Source organism: Adelges cooleyi, unplaced genomic scaffold, assembly GCF_023614345.1.
Source record: "Adelges cooleyi isolate 19-005CV unplaced genomic scaffold, UGA_ACOO_1.1 ACOO_flye_CR_arks_rails_tigmint_CR_PRNA_41, whole genome shotgun sequence".
In the NCBI taxonomy this organism is placed as follows: domain Eukaryota; kingdom Metazoa; phylum Arthropoda; class Insecta; order Hemiptera; family Adelgidae; genus Adelges; species Adelges cooleyi.
Window position 1 is genome coordinate 208,404 of NW_026096090.1, and position 13,802 is coordinate 222,205.

Consider the following 13,802-nt stretch of genomic DNA (forward strand, 5'->3'; position numbering starts at 1 on the left):
AATTTTTACATTACTATCTAAATATGCAGATCATTTATTGTTCATTTCAATAACAGACAGCGCTGTGATCGCCATCAATTTGGTATAAAAAGTAGTACATTTTAAATAGCATCAAATTACATTTTCTTTATCTGAAATATATCGTTGTATAATTTTATAAAATGGAATACGATATGTCATTGCATAAATATAACAAGCAAAATTACATAAATTCACATTTATAAAAAAATATTTACTGTGTTTAATCCTGAATAAATATTATGTTAACGATATTTTTGCAGAAATCAAAACAATTAACAATGTAGTAGATGTTCTTAAGTTTTACAAAAACCATAAAAAAAAATCAACTTTTATAAATTAATTTTGTATAATATCATTTTAAATATACACCACTGACATGACGACATTATCTACACGAAGCTCTAGGTTTTTTTTTATGTAATCAAATTACAGTTAGGTTGATGGCATTTAAACAGCGACAATTTGTACAAAACAAGAAAAAGAAAATTAGAGTTTAAAATATCACAACAAAAAAATTACGTCAACGTAAAGACCTTGTTAAGATATTTAAAGATGGATTAAATAAATATAACTGGTCTCTTATCCACGCATTTTTAATTAATAGTGTTTTAATTGTTCTTCGCCACACGGACACATACCAGGTACGTTTTACATACACATATATGTATCGATTATTATAATAATTACAATAATAATCATTGTTAAGTACTGACATATAAGAACAGTCCACAGGATAGTCAAATATACAAGATTTTGGGTAAAAAATAAAAATAAAAAATGTTTAAAAGCAACATTTACCTATCTTTAGACAATATACACTTATGAAAAGCATATCGTCATACACAACATGATAACTATTTACACAGGGGTGATGTCATTTAGTCTAATACTTAATTAATTATTTATGTGTTGGGGCGCGTTTTGTATAACAAAACGATTAAATGATTAATTTAACTATAGACATAATATAAAAAAAAATTACAAATTATGTATAACGTGGCCTCTTGGTAGGCGATTTTAAATCTCCGTTTTCATCTTCTTCTTCGTCGGAATCGCCTTCATAATCGACTAGAGCCTGGAAATAAAACGAAATGATTCATATAATTAACAACTAAAAATATATATTTATGACACTATATTGTTTTAAAAATAAACTCACTTTTTTCAAAAGAGAACTATTTTTAGATTCTTCTGGAGGTGAACTTAGCGTTGGCGAAACAACTAAATTATTATTCATGACTGGTGTCGTTTTATTAACTGTAGTACCAAAAATTTTTGTGCTGCTACCTTCACATTTTTTATCTATACTTTTACCTAAAATAAAATTATCATAATTACAATAAAATATATTACTATTTTTAATTTTTTAATTTATTTATTCAAGTTTTACCAATAGAATCTAATTGTTCAGATGCTGTCAATTGTGTTGTGCTCGTCATTCCAGTGTGTGGCACAACAGCTTCGCCGTCATCAAATTCATCGTCTTCATTGTTGAACCATATTTCTTCTTCATCTTCAAGTTGCCGCGGGTCGCGTCTAAAACGTCCGGTCGAAACAGTCACACTGCAACTAGTCATAAAATGTATTAGTTTTCTTTTTAACATAAAATATATTAATAATCAGCATAATGGTTTGGGACATAAAACACTACTTAAAATAATTTCTTACGCAATATAATATGCATTAAACCCCTATTATAGTGCTTTTAAATTTGCTATTCAAATTTCAGATATGGAATCATCGTAGCATGATATAAATTTCCACAGAACTTGATAATATTATGACAAAAAAAAAAAAAAAACATACTTGGTTATTGGCTTGTCTTTCAACTTTTCTGTATGTTGACTGTGTCGTATCCTCAGAGCTTTGAAAGTCTGTACATAGTCGATATGTTCAAACTTTTTGCCGTAATTTTCAACAACATGAGCTATTAGGATTTTTATGTCTTCTAGTTTGATAAACTCGAACAACTCAATTATAGCTGAGTCGAGCAAGTTATAACGCCCGTTGTTGTCTAGTAAACAGTCAATAACAGGACCGAACAAGCATCCTTTGACAATGTATCGGTTGTAAAATTCATCTTTAAGTGCAACTATTTTTCTCATAAATCGTAATGCTCCCAAAACCAAAAATTTATGTGCCGATTTCATTAAAACCAAAACACGTTTCAATAAATCTTTGTTTAGAATGCACGTTTTAATATGGTAAGAGTGATGTTCCACACAGAAAGTCAATAACTCGAGTATATGTGCCAGTAGCTGGGCATTTTGGTAGTCATCTCGCGCTGGAGCACCGTCCACTGTGTTTGCTAATAATGGTGCTAAAATAAAAATACATTATGAATACTAACAATTGTTTTTTTTTTTTTATTAATAATAAATATATAATAGAGAATGTTAATTACCGATGAGAATATGAACACTGTGTTTATAAAAATAATTGAGGAAATCAGTTTTTTCAACTTTACTCAAGGAAGGCAACATATTTTCAGGATCAATTAATACCCGTATAACACCCATTAATTGGACGGCACGGCCGAGATCAGGATCGGTATCACAAATCATCTGCTCAATGATGACATTCATAAGCATGAGCTCCGCAACTTCGTTACCATTTGCTTGAGTCACTACAACAATATTAATAATTTTTTTATATAAATTAATAAGTTTTTAACAAGAAAATATTAAAATAAACCAATAAAAAAATTAAACAGTTATTAGAACCCAAATAAATATGTTTGTGTAATTTGTAAGCAGTGTTATAAATCTACAAATGCCGACAAAAGCATCAATCGTTTTACTTCAACAGGATTTTAATAATATTAAATTATAACCCTACCAACATTAATATTTGCAAGCCTTTGGCGTTAACACTAAGATGGATAATATTTTAAGGGGTTTTTTTTTGGGGGGGGGGGATTATGGTATTTTGCTGATATACAGCTTCTTCTTTTTTTTTTTTTTTAAGTATTTTGTTTTAAATAATGTGTTATTTATTATGTTTATGTAATTTATATAATGTAAAATATTTTACCAGTATCAGTAGACTGTTGAAGTATATATTCTCGAATTACAGAAGGCGAGAACTCTACGAGTATGGTAAGAATGTCGATGGCAGCCTGCTTGATGTTGACGTCATCTGACATTAATGTCATTTCAAGCATGGGTAAAATGCCCAATGATGTCAAAGTCTAAAAGTCAACATATTTTTGTTTGTTAAAAAATTGAATAAGAATACGGCGGTTATAAGAAAGTACCTTAAAGAAACCTTCTTTCTGGGGAGGTTGTAAATTCTGTGAAAAGTTGCAAAACTCCTTAAGAAACTGCACCAGTTCTAGTTTCCTGGGGTCTGGGGTATTTTCATCCTGGAGTTGGCCTAAAAGATCCGGAAGAAACTTTTCGTCTTCCTGCAAATTCCGTACAAACGTGAAAAAAACTATTTCATAAAAAAGAAACCTTCACGTGTACCTGAATTAAAGTGACAATTTCCACTTTATTAAAAAATATAAAACTGTTTAGTGCAGATAACATATTATCCTCAAATACGGATGGGGTAGGAAGAACAACGTCTTGTATGTATTGCACTCTATGGGTCTGGTGTATTTTGTTCAATAATTCAGTGTTAGTAATCATTATAACTTCCTTAAACCTAGAAAAAACAAATTATATAATAAATACAAAAAGTAATACAATGAACATGCTTAGGAATGTTTCACATTTGTGTGTTTGGTACACACATTTATACATGCTTTATGAAAAAAACTCACATACAATACACATCAAGTGTGAAATGGGCCTAGTAAAAGAACAACATACCTTGAAACATTTTTTAAATGATGTCTATGGTACTTGCGAATGGGCTGAGTAGGATCATACTCGAGACAACCGATCACATCAAATATTATATCGTCTGTAATAATCAAGGTTAATTATTAAAAAAAAAAAAAAAGTAATTCACGTCAGAAATGGCAAAAACTAGTAAAAAAAAAAAAAAATGCTAATTTCGTTAATCTGTTACTAGTTGCGTGACTTTTAGTCACACTTAAATAAATTGTAAGTGGCATACATTTCTTACTTGAGTCACAGTGTGAAAGTGTGACTGGAGTACATTTTTATCCCGCACGAGTAGTGATATGCTGTTTTTTTTTTAACACAACAATTTCTGAGCTTAAAAAAAACCCCTACTTTTTTTTTTGCCAAATCTAACAAACAAATTGTCGTTCAATAATTACCGGCAAAAAGCATTTCAAACAATGCATTCTTATTGATTAGGAAAATGTTTTTGATGATATCATACAGACAATGTAGACCTTCTAAATTATTGAGATCTTCACATAAATTAAAGAGTTTGACCAGTTTGCGGACATATCCATCATTTTCGATTGCTTCGGCCAACCTATCTTTGTTTAATGGAGTGGCCATGCATGTCATAAAGAGCTGTCAATAAAAAATTAGATATAACACCACTAACAATAAGATATCTTTTCAAGCTTTCAGTAAAGTAATTTCTATTACGTCTTTTATTTCTTTGAGTCTGCCAATTTCACATGGTGGTAATTCTACAGGTGGAGCAGAATCTGATAAATCATCAAATCGCTCGTCTTCAGATTCTTCGACAATATCCTGAGTCGTCTCAATTGTTGGATCTTTGCCTTGAACACTGCAAATTTTCTCCCATATTTCTTCACAACCAGCTTTTTCTTGAAAGCTTAAAGCTAAATCGAAGTTATCAGCTTCTGACCACACAATTAATGTGTCCTATAAATGAATAAAAAAAAAAAATGTTTTTATAAAAATAAAAAAAACGCTTTTGAAAATCACATACTTGCTGCTTTTGGTATGTTGTGTCATGTTGAATTTTTGATTCTAGCAAGAGAGCACCTAAAACATAAAAATGCGTTTATTACATATTTTTCTAATAATTTTTATAATACTTAAGTTTCTAATACATTCTATAAAATAATTTGTATTAACTGAAAACCATAAGTTAGTTATATATGGTTAATAGTTCAGCCACATTCCTATTGTTTGGGTAGATAATATAATGACAATTCATACAAAAAAGTACAAGTTAAATTTGCCAAATGACAAAAAACCATCAAGCCTTTGTTTAGTCTAGTTAATGTGTTGTTCAAATAATTATTTTAAGTAGAAAATTAAATAAAAATGCTGTCAAATCATTATCACGCGACTACCTCAAAACTGAATGATATTAATGTTATCATTGCAAATACATTTTTGCGACAAATATAGTTTTCAAAATCTTAGTGTAGACAAAAGGTATAATGCAAGTTCAACTGAGAATAAGAAAATATCTCATAACTTTTAAAATGTTTCAGCTAGAAAGGAACCCAGTTTTATCAAATATTGTGAGTTTAACCAATCGCATAAACTATGCATTAAAAATTACCCATCAAAATATAAAGAATCCCACAATTACTCGATTGGTACCAAAATTTAATCAGTTTATCTAGACAATTGAACAAACATACTGGTAAAATTTGATAGCAAATAGGCGCATCGACAGACATAGAAATTGCATAGATGCACGAATGTTTATTTGTTGAAATTAAGGAAAGTCAATTTTACTCAATTTAGTAAAATTATAACTTATTCAAAAACACTCGTTTTTTACTAATCTTTAAATATTTGTTTTATTTCGTAATTTATTGGGGGAAATTGTTTTTTAATATATGTGCAGAAATATAAAAAAAAAGTGGGCACTTAAAATTTGTCAAATAAAAAAAGAATGTTCTTAATAAAAAAATATATAGATAACATTGTTTTCAAATACTGGTAAACTATTATTTTACAAATATAAAATGAAAAAAACTTTATTATATTTTTGAATAATTGTAAAATAAAAACTTTCTGTCAATACCTACTAAGAAATATATTGATAATTAAATTAGTTAAAATGTTAGTACCTAAATACAATTTTATTTTTTTGAAAAATTGTAATTTACAATCTGTACTATAATAATCATAATCGTACAAAAGTATCCAATTTATTTTAAGGGGCCTTTACACTAGCAATTATTAAGGTGCGTTGTATAGGCATACTTGTACTATAACTGAGCTAAAATTTGTAAACATACATAATATTAAAGAAAGAGTTATCTATTTTGATATTTTTATTTTTAATACCCACACAGGTTCTATTTTTTTCCAAAACATATGTTTCTACTTCAGAATATTTCTATAAAAACTCCGATTTAAGTTTTGAAAAAAAACATTTGTTTAAATAATTTTTCTTTAACAAAAGATAATAACTTAATTTTTAATTAATTGAGTATTTTTGGGGTTTTAAATAGTTGTTGTCTGTACTTTATTAATGATCTTATACATAATATAAATGTCATATTGATGATAATTAATCATTATCTCATAATCTACAAACAAAATGTTGGTACTAATACAACAACAACAATAAATAGAAATAACCATAGATTACCTATGGCTGAAGTGATAAAATAAATAAATAAATAATATTTATAAATGTACACAATCCTAACAATTGTTAGTAAGTTACAATTTAGTATGACGTATTGTAGTAAATAAACCTGAATTTAGCATTTCATAATCAAGTTAAAAACTATAGATCAGGATCAAATTGTATAGAATAGAATTAGATAGTACATTAAGCATCTACACAAATTCTTATGGAACTATTGGACAACAATTATAACCTGTAAGAATGATAGTTTTTTTAGCTACGTCTTGAAGCTGACAAAGTTTTATTATATTTGATAACATTATTGTCAATCAAGCATTAGAACTGTTTATATTATACACCTAATTATTATTGATTTTGTACTTAAATGATCATTGGTAGGTAGTAAGTAATTGGTGGGAAATAATATTTTTTTTATTTCTTCCTACCATCAAACGAAGACTGCCCAAATGGAAATTATTAGACAACTACCTACTCTTAAATCTTACTTATAGCACTATGCTATACTCACCATCAGCTTCAGCTCGAACTAAAAGCGAAACGCCTTTGAGACGTTCGACATAGGTACAAGATACATGCCCAGTACCACGATCGTCCCACTGACGATCTACGTTCAAGGCGTACAACTTCACACGACGCTTGGTGTCCGTCATTGCGCCGAACATAAGTCAAAGTTCATCGCTAAATATTATCAAACATGAATATACCCCGTGGCCGGGGGGATACGAAAACGACGACGTTCAACAAAGCAAATGTTGATACCGTTGAACAGTTATATGGCGTTTGTTGTAGTATTATGTGATTGTGGACAGAGTGTACTTCGGAAGCCAATTTAGATCAATAAAGATTACCTCTTCGAGCGTTGCATAGCATTAAACAAAATTAGAGAGGTATTAACTGTCAAAACCGAGAAATAGTCAAAACACACACTAAACGGGCAAATCGTGCGAAATCGCGCGCGATGGTGGCGGCGGTCAAAACTCGACGGAGCGGCGGCACGAAACGGGACACCGCTGTTACGGCGGATCGTCCAGAGTACAGAGGTACTACGTGCAACACAAACGACAAACGACCGGTCCAAGAACACTCACACGACGGTACAAACGTGGGACAAACGGACTGGATTCGGAATCGACGGGCAAACGGGACATAAACATTTCGCGGACGCATACATTAAACAAACAGTGGAAACACGGCCATTTTGAAAACAAAAAAGTATATCTACTGTACGGGAGAAATAATAATAATGTAAATACTCGGAACGCGTTCCGTTCACCAGCTCACCTCACTGACGCGCGCGCGTACGAGGTGGAGGGCGACCGTGGCCGACGCGCAGTGCCGCCAACCTGCGGCCGCGGCCAGCAGCTGGAACGGACGTTGCGACAATCGGCATGACGTCGCTGCCGGTTAGGCTAGACATTCAGACTACAATTTGCATAGCAATAATATCACATAAAAACAATAATATTATGGATCTATAATCAATTAACACGTTTAAGTTCCACAATAATATGAATAACGCGAAAGCTGTATAGTGTGCTCACTTACGCCATAGAATAAAATATTATTCATATTGTTATTATCTTATGAAGCCTTGAATGAAATCGCGGGTTCCTTTTTGAAATTTGAATACTTACATATTGTGATAAGTGATAAGGTCGACGACACTCATCTGGGTGACGTCACGCAGACACTCGTGGTTGTCACTTGACAATTAAATTTCATACTATAATAAAACAAAATAATATGTTAAATTATTATGATAGCGGCAACTGCGATGTACTTACAATGTTATATCCGTCGTTCGGTAAATCGTGGAGAATTTTTAGACACGTGACCCAAATTACAAAATATTTAATAACAATTAAGACTTACAGACTGCAGTCGATTACTTTTACTGTTTACACTTTACAGAATTAAATACTTATACAAATTTCACTTCTACATAAGTAACATAAGTATAACATCTGCCAAAAACAATTTAGCAAATAATCATGACATGAATCTTTTGAACAAAACTATAATTAAGTTTTAATAAAAATTACGGCCACTCAGGTCTAGTATTTTGTTTTAGTATAGTGTCAAGTATTTTAATTTGTATTATAGTAAATCATTTTAAGCTAAAATTGGGCTTTTATTTTATTTCTATTTTAATAATTTATCGTTAAAATATATTGGTTATCCTACAGTATTCATTGCCCGCAGCTCATACAACTCTTGGCATAAAGGAAGAAATTAAATTTGCAGACATCAAAATTATATTGACAATACGTCAAATACAAGTATTTTTTTTAATGTAAATTGACATTAAATCCATTAAATGTACCTTCACCTTAGAACCCGTCCAGTTCATCTAGAAACCTGGCGACCATTACGGGACCCGTGATTTGTTCAGACAAATGACGTCACAGAGTGTTCAGATTAACTTAACGGTTTAAATATTATAACATAATATATATTATAGATATTATCAAAAATAATGTACAATGTTAGATATAATAATAATTTTAAAATACTATTTTAGATTTTATTAATATACATAAACTTTATTAGGTCAACAATACAAATTTAAAATAGTTACACCGTTAAGAGTCCAATAATAATAATCGAGACATTTATTTTAACATTCTATTAATTGCACTTTATCATTTTCAATTTTGATATTTTTCAATTTCTTCAGTTTTTTCAAACATATTTTTTCTAACTCGTTTTCAGTTTTTTTTGCAACTTCATTTAGTAAGTGATATTCATTCAAGACTCTTTTAATGACTTTACTCTGAGCTATTGATTTGCCTTTTTTACTCTGTAGAACTTGTAAAATTGCTTCTTCCCACACAAATTTCTTGCCATTTTGAATTTCCGGAATTTGCGGAGTTTCTACTAAACAAAAAAACATAATAGCTTATACTTGATTGTATCTACAATTTAAATTTATAGTCTAGAACTTCTAAACTAATTGCAAGTAGTGAAACATTTTTGCAGATCCATCTGGTCAGCACAAAATAATACTCCTTAACAATTTTTTTTAAAAAATGTAAGTGTTTGGTTAAGTAGATTTGTTCTTATAAAAGTCCCATGACATAAAAACAGATTTAAAATTGCATCAAAATATTGGGTAAAATTTTTAAATGCTAAACCCAAAAACAATGTAAAATATTTTTAAACCCTCAATCCGACACTAGGAAAATTATTACAATGGCTTATACTTTAAAACGTTAACCGAAAAAAAATGCAAAACTTTTACAAACCCTATAACTGAAAATTTCAGAAAACTGTTTTCTAGCCAAAATCAGAAAAATTAAAAGACAGTTCCTATATCCTAATATTTGGACTCATTTTTATTCTTGAAACACAATTAAATTTACCAGTTTTGGCTATTTTTTGTTGAGGTTCTTCCTTTTCTTCATTATCAGTTAATTTTCTTTTTTTTTTCTTCGATAGTGGTTCATGGTCTTCTTCAACAATTCCACTAGAAACATTTTCCAACTCTTTCTGATACTTTAATTGTTTTTTTATTGCTTTTTTATCCTTTTTACTCAACTGCACTTCAGTTTCATGACTACAATTATGATTTTCTTTATTAACTATATCTTTATTATCATTAATATTTTCGTTTTCGTTGACTACCACACCATTTTCAAGAGATTTTTTATTTTTCTTCTTTTTCTCAGATTGAGGTTCAATTGTTTCTTCTGATTTAACTCCATTTTCTTCTATAACAGTGCCGTTATGAATTGACTTTTTCTTTTTCTTCTTTTTCTCAGATTGAGAATCTATTGTTTCTTCAGAATTAACTCCATTTTCTTCTACAACAATGCCGTTAAGAATTGACTTTTTCTTCTTCTTCTTGCTTTGCAATTCAGAAGATTCTTCCAAATTAACCTCTAAATTTTCAACCACAATATTATTGTCAAGGGACTTTTTCTTTTTTTTCTTTTTCTCGGATTGAGTATCTTTTTCATTAGAGTCTTCATCAGCCTTACCATTTTCAAGCGATTTTTTCTTTTTTGATGTTTTGACAGTTACATCGTTATTTTCTTGGTTTTCGCTAACAAAACTACTATCTGCTGTTACTTTTTTTGATGATGTGTTGTCATTTGCACTTTGACTATTATTGGTATTTTCCGATTTTTTGGTATTGTTATTAGAATTAACAGCTTGCTGCGCCTTAAACTCAGTTTCAATCATGTCAAATACTTTGTCTATTAAATATCCTTTTTTACGATATGCAGGAGCGGTGGAAAAACAAAAATTCTAAAACAAAACAGTAATGATTTATAACTATTAATGTACAGACATTTTTTAATTAAAAGCAAGTTATATATCGATAAAAAAAACTTACTTGAAATTTAGATTTCTTTCTAGGTACATTATCATAATTTGATAACAGACTTAAAAATTGTTGCTCATCTTTCTCCAAATCTGTTCTGTCCATTACAGACCGAACAATATCTACCCAACCAGCTTGCTTTTTTTTCCCTTTTTCTACTTTTGCTACAAAACCTTTCGCAGAATATCTTTGCTCTTCCGTTACACATTGACAATGGTCTTTAACTGTATCCTGACTAAAATAATAAGATAATAAATTAATATAACGGAACAAATTCACTTTACTGGAAACACTTTTTTGTGCAATACTATTAAATTATAGTTTTTACGCAGATTACAAATCTGAATTAGGTGGACTCCTTTAGTTCAAAAGTTATAGCTACTTGAAATTTTCATATTTCTACGTGTATAATAATAGGTGGCGGTCCTAACGAATCCGAACCTGACCTATCCTCACGTTGCCGACAAATGTATGGTGCGGGGCCGCAGTTGCCGCCACATATTATTATATACCCAGAAATATGTAAATTTCAAATAGCTATAACTTAAAATTTGTAATCAGCGTAAAAAACCCTATATTATATTTAAAAAAAGGCTGTTTGCTAAAGTGAACTTATGCCAAAATAACCATTAAGTAAAAAATAAAAACAAAATATTACATTCTTTAAAATACATAAGTTATGAATGATTAAATTGTTGTAGACAAATTATATAGGGAATAACAGGATCTAATCCAATTCGTTCAAATTATATTTATAAATATTGATTTTTAAGAATAAGAAATCCTATATCTCATGGCTGATACCATAGCACATATTTGTCCTTAAGTTATTGTTAATATAAGTTAGTTGCTTTATATTACTAAATTCAAATTATAAATTTGTTGTTTTTTTAAAGGAGTAGAGCTCCTTAGCGTGTCTGGCTAATTTTTGAGGCATAAAATACGGGCAATATTTGTTGAAAGTTATGTGAAAACAGATGTTAATTAGGGCAATATATATAAACGTATATGGATATTAATTTGCACATTTAACTTTGCATTTAAAACGATACAGACCATCCTATACAATAATAGCTAATAAGCACTAATAAGTAATAATAAAAATTAATGTGTATTGTTTACAATTAAAGAAAAACAATTATGGAGAAAATATTAAGTTAAAAACGTCGAAGGACTCACTTGAAATCTTTTAAACAATCGACACAACAAAAACTAACTGCAAAATGTTTGCGCTTGCATTCATATTGCATGTGTTTTTCGATTTTCGGTTTGCTTACTGAATCGCCACAATTATTACAAGTGAATACGACCATTTTTCCAGGAGTTATCTAAAAAAAACGTGTTTTATACATTAATTTCAACACACTAACGACTATTAAATTTTACTTTTTTAAATAAAATTAAAAATAATAAAAAGTAACAAATGTGTCACCTGGATAATGTAGGAAATAAACTATTATAATCCACTAGGTATGTCAGATAAAGTTTTTCACAACTTGGAAAAAAATTAACATCCGAACACGTGCGTTATTCAATTTACTTTTGAACTGGCACATTTATGGACGAAAATCAACCTGCGTCCTGCTAGCACCACGCATTTGTTATCATTATTTAATTCAATGTTTTTTTTTCTTATCAAAATCGATTGTATGTGTATAAACATGAACACAGCAACGATGTTTGATGGCCATGCTGTAGAGAAGAAATCTCTCATGTTATATTTGCTATTATTTTTCCATGGTGTTCCAATATAATGTGATTTCAATTTTCCACACATTTTTATGTCCCAACCACAAACTAATTTTTTTTACATCAACTTTTGAAACTAAAATGGTAACGTGTACGTTTCGTTAGCTTTTTGAATTGAGAATAATGTACTAAAAATGTTGACAGGTCGATAACCAGTTTTGGATAACTATTTTTGAAGTTATTGAAGTTTCAAGTTTAGGGCAGGAGGAAAGGTGGAGTGTAGAGTAATATTTTTACCTGCGCGCACTCCTCCCCCCCCCGTCATAAATTTTAAACTCTTATAACTTTAAAAACGATTTTTAAAAACTGGTTTTCTACCAGTCAACATTCTTAGTAAAATATCCTTAACTTATTATACAAAAATAATTAGTTTGAGAAAGGGTTAAAGGCAAACAAAAAAAATCTGAAAACTTGAGATCACATTGTATAAAAACAATATTAAACTTCTTACTAAACCCTATGAGATATTGAGTGGTAAAAAAGAGTTTAAAACACTATGGACTATTCATTTATTTCATAAATACACAATGTTTAAACTTGCAACTCCTGAATTTATTGAAAAAAAAATTGTGTCCAGACTTTCAACGAAAGGACTCAATTTTAAAGTGTAATTCTTCAGTGCAAAATTTAAGTTGTAACTTGTAAGTACATTTCTCGATTACAACCATAAAAACTTTGTGAGATACTTTATTTGTATTCTCTGCATTCTATACGTATTAAAAGTACGCCTTGCATGCATTTTTACGGTATAAAAACATGAGTTAGCTTTCTTGATACAAGTCTTTCAAATATTATCTTACAGAGAAGTTACTCATATCATCGAAAGTTAGGAACTTTATCTGTGTTGTCTTGGTGAGTTTTTTTTTTAGTAACGAGATTAGTTTTTTATTTAAATAAAGGTAAAAAAAATGTTTAGGCCCTCATTTTGGTTTAAATGATCAAGTTATTATAAAAATCTCGTCGAGGGGATAAAGATAAAGTTTGAAAATCTGTATCAAGAAAGCGGAGACAGTTTTCTCAATTTTTTTTTTAATCTCTGTCAAGGTTGCTGTGATAGTCGGAAAAATAATTTAACTACCAAAAAAAGAGTCCGCATTACTAAACTAATAATTACACTAAGAATTTGTAAAAAAATGCCTACACCCAACTTTTTAAAAAATGGAGGTATGACGTCCTCTTTTAAGTAATTATATTTTTATTTATTTATACATTTGTAATTTTTCAACACATAATGCACCTAACTACGAGT

At 29.7% G+C, this 13,802-nt stretch overlaps 2 protein-coding genes across 4 annotated transcripts; both read right to left on the reverse strand.

Annotated features, from left to right (window-relative positions):
• Nucleotides 1–211: 211 nt before the first annotated feature.
• On the reverse strand, nt 212–7,767 carry LOC126841746 (serine/threonine-protein phosphatase 4 regulatory subunit 3A). Of its 2 annotated transcripts, none has more exons than XM_050578374.1 (13): nt 6,986–7,767; nt 4,846–4,901; nt 4,536–4,778; nt 4,253–4,457; nt 3,837–3,930; nt 3,489–3,669; nt 3,278–3,427; nt 3,055–3,211; nt 2,426–2,647; nt 1,828–2,341; nt 1,412–1,584; nt 1,181–1,335; nt 212–1,096 (listed from the first exon to the last, which is right to left on the reverse strand). In XM_050578374.1, exons 1-13 carry the CDS (start codon nt 7,137–7,139, stop codon nt 1,007–1,009), a joined length of 2,394 nt encoding a protein of 797 aa, XP_050434331.1. In that variant the 5' UTR covers nt 7,140–7,767; the 3' UTR covers nt 212–1,006. The 2 variants fall into 2 exon arrangements, with proteins under 2 accessions (XP_050434331.1, XP_050434330.1); XM_050578373.1 differs by having other exon boundaries at nt 1,412–1,590; nt 6,986–7,766.
• A 1,228-nt stretch (nt 7,768–8,995) lies between these two features.
• Nucleotides 8,996–12,415, reverse strand: LOC126841748 (cell growth-regulating nucleolar protein). 2 transcript variants are annotated; one of them, XM_050578376.1, is made up of 5 exons: nt 12,237–12,415; nt 11,984–12,132; nt 10,817–11,039; nt 9,840–10,728; nt 8,996–9,351 (listed from the first exon to the last, which is right to left on the reverse strand). In XM_050578376.1, exons 2-5 carry the CDS (start codon nt 12,115–12,117, stop codon nt 9,095–9,097), a joined length of 1,503 nt encoding a protein of 500 aa, XP_050434333.1. In that variant the 5' UTR covers nt 12,118–12,132; nt 12,237–12,415; the 3' UTR covers nt 8,996–9,094. The 2 variants fall into 2 exon arrangements, with proteins under 2 accessions (XP_050434333.1, XP_050434332.1); XM_050578375.1 differs by having other exon boundaries at nt 8,997–9,354; nt 12,237–12,414.
• Nucleotides 12,416–13,802: the final 1,387 nt, after the last annotated feature.

Excerpts from the sequence above, each read along its gene's own strand:
- LOC126841746 (XM_050578373.1), bottom strand. The coding sequence starts at position 7,139 with ATGTTCGGCGCAATGACGGACACCAAGCGTCGTGTGAAGTTGTACGCC. Across the intron at positions 4,458-4,535 it reads GACTCAAAGAAATAAAAGAC|CTCTTTATGACATGCATGGC; the intron begins GTAATAGAAATT and ends TTTTATTGACAG. Across the intron at positions 3,428-3,488 it reads AAATTGTCACTTTAATTCAG|GAAGACGAAAAGTTTCTTCC; the intron begins GTACACGTGAAG and ends CGGAATTTGCAG.
- LOC126841748 (XM_050578375.1), bottom strand. The coding sequence starts at position 12,117 with ATGGTCGTATTCACTTGTAATAATTGTGGCGATTCAGTAAGCAAACCG. Across the intron at positions 11,040-11,983 it reads GATTGTTTAAAAGATTTCAA|TCAGGATACAGTTAAAGACC; the intron begins GTGAGTCCTTCG and ends TTATTATTTTAG. Across the intron at positions 10,729-10,816 it reads GAAAGAAATCTAAATTTCAA|AATTTTTGTTTTTCCACCGC; the intron begins GTAAGTTTTTTT and ends GTTTTGTTTTAG.